This window comes from Siphateles boraxobius, unplaced genomic scaffold (assembly GCF_051911475.1).
Source record: "Siphateles boraxobius isolate OS27281-9 unplaced genomic scaffold, OSU_SipBor_1 2, whole genome shotgun sequence".
NCBI lineage: Eukaryota > Metazoa > Chordata > Actinopteri > Cypriniformes > Leuciscidae > Siphateles > Siphateles boraxobius.
In genome coordinates this window covers 3232649-3240290 of record NW_027508810.1, presented here as the reverse complement: position 1 = coordinate 3240290, position 7642 = coordinate 3232649, and the positions used below count along the sequence as shown (strand labels likewise).

General features: G+C 37.2%; 1 protein-coding gene across 1 annotated transcript; it reads left to right on the top strand.

The window, feature by feature from the left end:
* Positions 1–384: 384 nt before the first annotated feature.
* tmsb1 (thymosin beta 1) lies at positions 385–6307 on the top strand. The gene is made up of 3 exons (XM_077235667.1): positions 385–510; positions 2033–2145; positions 5987–6307. The coding sequence occupies exons 2-3, from the start codon at positions 2043–2045 to the stop codon at positions 6025–6027; spliced, it is 144 nt and encodes a 47-aa protein (XP_077091782.1). The 5' UTR covers positions 385–510; positions 2033–2042; the 3' UTR covers positions 6028–6307.
* Positions 6308–7642: the final 1335 nt, after the last annotated feature.

The window sequence follows — 7642 nt, the reverse complement described above, 5'->3', positions numbered from 1 at the left end:
AATTCTGACTTTTTTCTCACAATTGCGACTTACAATGGCAGAATTGCGAGATATAAACTCGCTATTTCGAAAAAATAAAGTCAGAATTGCGAGATATTTAAACTTGCAATCTTGAGGGGGGAAAGAAGCAATTACCTTTTTTATTTTTTTATTCAGTGGTGGAAAAAAGCTTCCATAGAAATGTCTAGTTAAGATGCAGTATTTTGATTCGAGGTGTCTCTTCTCTAGAAACACGTTCACTGTGTTTCACTTTTCCTCACAGTACAGTCGATTTACCGTTGCTTCATTGCGGTGCAGGATTATCCAATCGAAATGCAGAAACGCTGCAGATTTATCCAATCAGAACACAGTAGTGAGAGATTGGGCAAATCAGACCGAGCGGATTACACGCCTGGTGTTGTGCAACGGGATGTGATGGCTATTTAAACCAGTTTCCCACCTTGAACGCTTCACTGAAATTCTGTTTGAGATATTTTGCGTAATTTACCACAGCTCCGAGGCCAGCTCCAGGTAAACCAGCCGAATTATATCTTTATTTAATCTGAGAAAGACGCTCTGCGGTGTTATACCATATCAGTTTTTCGCATAACATCCAGATATAATCACGTACGTACGTGTCTCTTTAAAAGTGTGCATGTACATTGTTAACATGCGATTATGAGATTACATTTCATATGCATTTAATATGTAAAGTAATAATATGAAGGGAACTCATGTTTTAAAATTCAAGGAAGTGCTGCATATGCTTGTGCACTTGTGTACGAGAATGCGTAGTGTGTGCGTGTGCCCTTGCAGTTTAATTATTAAGCTTACTAGTTTGTAGTATCGAGCATTTTGCGGTGTAGAAAAGGTGCGTATGTCTTTCCTTTGCGCATTCTGTCATAAATTCTCGTCATGGCGCATTCAAACCTGATTCAAACCAGTTGCAGTACAACGTCTGGAACATTTTGCAGTATTTGGAAGTGTTGCACAATCCCTGAGACTAGATTTGGCGCCGAGTCAGATTGGGTGTGGTGAAGACATAGGATTTTAACGTGATCATAGGTTCATGCAGTGATCATGATCACACACACACCTTCTTGTTCATTTACCATATGTGTGTGTGTATCTGCATTGAAAAGTTCTGATGTTGTTCATATAACACAGAGGCTGTTGTATGTCATCTGCAAATAAGAACATTAAGAGGGAACATCGAAATCTTCAACGCACGAATAAAAGGCTTGATTAGCTAACGTTAAACCAATATTTTTCAGGGCTACTGTGTTCATTGTGTATCACATCTGTCTTTTTTTGGAGAGATCTGATATTAAATTAAGACTAAAAAGTGCATATGATATGGCCCTTAAAACGAAATTATTCAGTCATATTTGGTAATTTAGATAATTTTGCATTGCTTAGCAAAATATTTTTATGCCATGGAAAACCATATGGGAACAAAGAAGGATTACTTTAATGAGTTTACTTGTAAAATCACTTCTTGCTGTTGTGCAGATCTTTCTGTTGCTTTACCACTTTGCTGACCTTATCTATTAAACATACATGCTTTAATGCAGTTATATTTTAATTGTTCTGCAAATGCACAAAAACCAAAGAAAAGAAAAAATCTATACTATTTGCCAGCCTGTTGCTAATAAGGGGTTGTGTAACCTGGGTTTTGTTCACACACCTGAGGGGCGGGTGGGGCACGTCGACGTGTCCATACAAAGTCAGGCAAACTTACACCTTTGAGGAAATAGCTCTTGGGTAGCTAAAAATGCCACTTCTGCTTTTTAAAAATGTGGTTTAACCACAGTTTAGATGTCGTTATATGTATTATTATATGTATATGTGTTATATGTATATTTGGCAACAGCAAAAGAGACAAAAATACTGTCCGAACCATTAGAATGTCAATAAGTCGAATAATTTGTGTAAAGAAAGTTTTGATTCGCGAACAGCTATTTTTAATGACTAATTAGAAAAAGATTAAGCATACATTGCATGTAGAGACTGAATCTGTCTTAAACATATTCAATTGCTTGGATTCTCACAGACTCTCCAAAATGAGTGACAACAACCCCGTTAAAGAAGAAGTGCAGAAATTTGACAAAAGATGTCTAAAAAAGACAAACACAGCGGAAAAGAACACCCTGCCAACTCAAGAAGGTAAGCGGGTTTGGCAGCCTCGCCCTCATGATTCATTGTTCCAGATCAAAGCTCACCCTTGCACAGTCTTGTGGCGATCTGACACGGCAAAGCAAACATTACATAGAGGAATTCTGCGGAGATAAGAGCTGAGCTGAAGAGTACAAGGGAGAAAGGAGTGTCTGTTGAGGGACTCCAGTGATTACCATCAGCAGCAAGATTTACAAAAGCTTGTTATGGACTTTAAGCTTCATTTTCATTAATGAATATTGATGTAACACCCCTCCTCACAGGTATACAAAGTTACTGCATACGGCAGGGAATGAGAAGATGAGATCTCGGAAGTGCACACTTAAAGGGATAGTTCACCCAAAAATGAAAATTCTGTCCTTAATTACTCACTAATAAAATCAATTAATCAATACCACTTTGAAACTTCAAAAAGTAATAAAGAGATCGTAAAACTAATCCACATGAATTAAGAGGTTAAGACACGATCGCTTCATATGATGAACAGATTGAATTTATGCTTTTATTCACAAAAATTAATCAGCGAACATAAACAGAAGCTCAACAGTACTTGCTTGACACGCGAATACAAACCTCTTGCTGAAGCTCAAATGTGATGCGTAACACAAGAATGAACCTCATTGGTTCTTGTGATGCTCAAATGTGATGCGTAACACAAGAATGAACCTCATTGGTTCTTGTGATGCTCAAATGTTATGCGTAACATGAGAATGAACCTCATTGGTTCTTGTGATGCTCAAATGTGATGCGTAACATGAGAATGAACCTCATTGGTTCTTGTGATGCTCAAATGTGATGCGTAACATGAGAATGAACCTCATTGGTTCTTGTGATGCTCAAACGTGATGCGTAACATGAGAATGAACCTCATTGGTTCTTGTGATGCTCAAATGTGATGCGTAACATGAGAATGAACCTCATTGGTTCTTGTGATGCTCAAATGTGATGCGTAACACGAGAATGAACCTCATTGGTTCTTGTGATGCTCAAACGTGATGCGTAACTTTAAGAATGAACCTCATTGGTTCTTGTGATGCTCAAATGTGATGCGTAACATGAGAATGAACCTCATTGGTTCTTGTGATGCTCAAATGTGATGCGTAACATGAGAATGAACCTCATTGGTTCTTGTGATGCTCAAACGTGATGCGTAACTTTAAGAATGAACCTCATTGGTTCTTGTGATGCTCAAATGTGATGCGTAACATGAGAATGAACCTCATTGGTTCTTGTGATGCTCAAACGTGATGCGTAACACGAGAATGAACCTCATTGGTTCTCTCACATCAAGTGAACATGGTTGAGCTTCCATTTACCGCAACTGATGTGTGCGTTGATGAATGTTTATATGAATAAAAGCCTAAATTAAATCTTTCATCATTTAAAGCGATCATGTCTCTTCAGAAAATTTGGACTAAACTGATCAATTCATACGGATTAATTTTACAATCTCTATATGAACTTCTTTGAAGCGTCAAATTGTCAGTGCATGGCTGTCAATGGTTTGGAATGACATGATGGTCAGCCATTTATGACAGAATTTACATTTTTGGGTGAACTAACCCTTTAAGTAATGTTCAACTCTTCAACACCTACAGAGTAGATTTAAGCATTTATTTTCTCCAAGAATTGTCTTTAATATCTGTTTTCACTACAGCTTGTCAGAAGACTAAACGTTAGGCCTGTCTGAAGATGCTCAGATCAATATGTCTCAACTAATGTGAGAACTACTACTAATAACTGTAAACATCTTCCATGTGATCCATTTAAATTTGTTTCCACAGTGTTTTGTTTTTATGTGCCTGAAGTTGTCCTTTGTTTTTCTCGTTCAGTGGAAGTAATTTAAAATAGACTATGATTCATTTACATCTCAATTTGCATTTACAGTTTCCTCATAAAAAGAGAGAAAAATAAATAAACAAGAAAATATCTTGCGGATCTGGATGCGTTGGCATTGTAATGATGATTTAGGCAAGTTGCCTTTATTTATATAATGATTTATACAATAAAGTTTGTTTCAAAGCAGTATATAATGTGCTGGAACTCATGCTCCAGAACATGTTAGATGTCTAATGAATTAAAACAGCTCATTCAACTCATTCTGGGAGGAGCGACCCGAGGAAACCCTGATCTATAACATTGTTTCTCAAAATGTTTTAGATGGCCAGAATGAATCCTTACTTTTTTTTTTAAATACAACATGATATGGAATATGTAACATTTGTCTTTTAAATTTTTATTAGATACTGGGTTATGGCTCTTAGATTTTTTTTAATGCTATGTTTAAGGCCACTTTTAACCTAGAGTCAAGCAACATTTTACACTCGGGCCGTTTACACAACACCGTTGGCCTTTTATTTACATGAATGCAGCATTTTTGGGGGACCTGAAAATGCAAACTTTTGAAAATGGGTTTTCAAAGTGCAAGTTTTTGAAAATTGTACCATTTTTGTCTCTGTGTAAAAAACAAAACTGCAAATGGCTCTGGCTCTACCACTGGAAAAAGCGTAACGGCTAATTTGGATGACGTGTGCCTTGATAACCAATCACATTACAGCCTGGACGTCATTGAGTTGTGTGATTTGCGGATACCATAGAAATGAATGAGAAGTGCTGCAAACTGAATTATACCTGTCGCGCAATTGTCAATGACTTCTCACATAAAACAGCTTTTTTTTTCGGTGTAAACTCTAAAAATAGATCAATCCAAAACGAATGGTTAAGATCAAAAATGTTGAAGATTAGCCGAAGTTCTGTCGATTCAATAAATTAATGCTTTACCTCATAAAAGCAGTTTATTCAGCGTAGTGAAGCCTGTCCTTTACGGACATCCATTAAAAAGCGTCCTCTTGTTTCCTTCCCTGCGTACCAGGACATTAGCAGGAATTATTATTATTTTTCATTTTTTCAGTTACAGGCTTGCCTTCAAGTGGCTATAGAGAGCTTAAGTCCCTCCCCTTCCGGTGGACCACGATGGGACCTTATTTCGGGAAAATATTGTATGGTAGTCAATCCCGTTTGAATTGTGCCCTGAATTACACATATGATGTTCGCCAATTTAAAAGATACATTTATAGTCAAGAAAGTTGCAGTTTGATGTAAAACTGAAGACTACAAACCCGAAAGGCGCGCATGTGACGTCATAACTTTTCTCTCAATGAATGAAGCTAACTTAACTGAAGCTAACGTCTGTCATTTTTTCTATAGTCTAACGTTATAATCGTAACGTTACGCCGTCATGCCTGTGTGTTTTGTACGCACCCGAGCTTGATGATTTACACAGTGCGAGACGAGAGATGTAGTTCACGGAGCGATTTTCACATAAAACTAAATGTTACTCTTCTGTTTTATGACAAACTGTGACTTTCTTGACTTTCATAATTATCTTTTAAATTGACAAACATCATATGTGTAATTCAGGGCACAGTTCAGATGTAATAAAAAGATAAGTTGTCTCTCGCCATTGACTACCATACACATTTTTCCCGAAATAAGGTCCCATGAGCCGGAAGCGGAGGGGAGGGACTTAGGCTCTCTCTAGCGTAGTTTTTCTTTACAAAGTGACATCGCCACCTACTGGCCTGGCAGTATAATACAGCGTCTTTAATGATTTTCGCGGATCCGTGTGAACGGGGATAGTTTTGATAATGTTATTGGCTGTTCGTGAAAAAACGCAAAGGAAAAACGTTTCCGTTTTTAGCACATCGTGGTGTAACCGTACCCTGAGCCCACAGTGTTTAACCCTAGGTGTTGGAACTCTGAGCTTGAGAAGGCTGCCATCTGTTTCTCTTGTTGTTCATTGTTGCTCCTCTCTCATTTCCTCTGTTCACAGATATTGAGCAAGAAAAGAAGGCTGGAGATGGGGCGAAATGAATCCTGCCATGAGTCTTCTCACATCCTCACGCTCCCCGTCCCGACCCCCGGACTCTGCTCTAGATCATTTTTAAAACCATGAGAATCATGTATTAATTGAACCTGTGGATATTTTCAGTCTTTTTAACGTGTTATTTAGAGAGGAGATGATGTTAATGAGCACATATCTGTATCCGTCATTAACAACTAATGACTGCCCACATCAATCTGGTGCCATTCTGCATTCTTTAAATGACATGTGAGATGATATTTTTGTTTAATAAATAATGGTAAAAAAGTTCTACAATGTGTCCAATCGCTTTATGAATATAATCTTTAGTAGTGGTCTCCTTGGGAAAAAAATTATATATATATATATATACAGTATATTAGTGCTGAGCAACGATTAATCGCATCCAAAATAAAAGTGTGTTTACATAATATATGTGTATGCACTGTGTATATTTATTTTGTATATATAAATACACACACACATGCATGTATATATTTAAGAAAAAAAGTGTTATTTATATATAAAATATTTATATATAATATAAATGATGTATAAATATACATGCAGTATATACATGCAAATATTTCTTAAACATATACAGTACATGCATATGTGCGTACGGTATTTATATATTTATTTTGGATGCGATTAATCGTTGCCCAGCATATATATATATATATAGAGCTGCCTATTAAGCAGTTCACCACTTATCAGATGGAGTTAAAAAACGTATCCTTTTATGGATTTATACCTGAGAGTTTGTGTTTGGATGATGTCACCCTCTGGGTGGTTACACCGCAACCGCGTCACTCGTATCTTGATCACGAGCCACTTTCTCTCATTACTCAACTCCTGTAAAGATCTACCTTTATAGATTCAGAAGGCGTCCGGTGTTATAATATTCTCTTCTTTGATTATTACTTTCCCACGACACCCTCGGTTGTGACTGGTTGGCAACCTTGACTGACTTTGTAAAGTCCGTCTGGACAGCAATAAACAGACTGGGACAATACTATTCAGAGTTTTGAGGGCAGAATGGATTATTTCTTGCAGAGGCTAAAGCTAAATACACCATGAGCCAAAAACACAATTGCATTTTAAGGCTTGCCCTGTCTTTGTTCAATATATGATCTCTCTAAGAAAAAGGTGTGTTCTTCTGAGGGTTGTGCTCTCTCTCTCTCTCTCTCTCTCTCTCTCTCCAGAAGATCTTTTTATAATCTAAAGAAGACCATTTTATATTCACTAATGACGCACAATATCTCTACATTTGTGCACATGTTGCTTCTACTTTATTTGTTACAATACTTGAGTCAATGCTTAGTTTTTCCTGTGCCGTTGCTTTTCCTGTTTGCGTCCATGGCATTAGCAATACACATATTGTTTTTTATTGAACATTTGATCAAATTTCTACCTTTCTAGAGTTACACACAACAATACTCCTGTTCCCCAGAACCCATGTTGACCCACACACACATAACACAACATACATCATCTTTATCTTTGTGCACAGTATATGTTTTTGTAACCTTATGAAAACTTCATGGCCCCACAGGGCTCCAGACTAACTTTTCCACTGGTTGCACTGGTGCTACCAACTTTCTCAGTTGGTCGCACCTTTTTTTT

What these genes read in the sequence shown, in the direction of transcription:
- tmsb1 (XM_077235667.1), top strand. Translation starts at nt 2,043, where the DNA reads ATGAGTGACAACAACCCCGTTAAAGAAGAAGTGCAGAAATTTGACAAA. An exon ending in CACCCTGCCAACTCAAGAAG is followed by an intron (nt 2,146 to 5,986) that starts GTAAGCGGGTTT and finishes CTCTGTTCACAG; the next exon opens with ATATTGAGCAAGAAAAGAAG.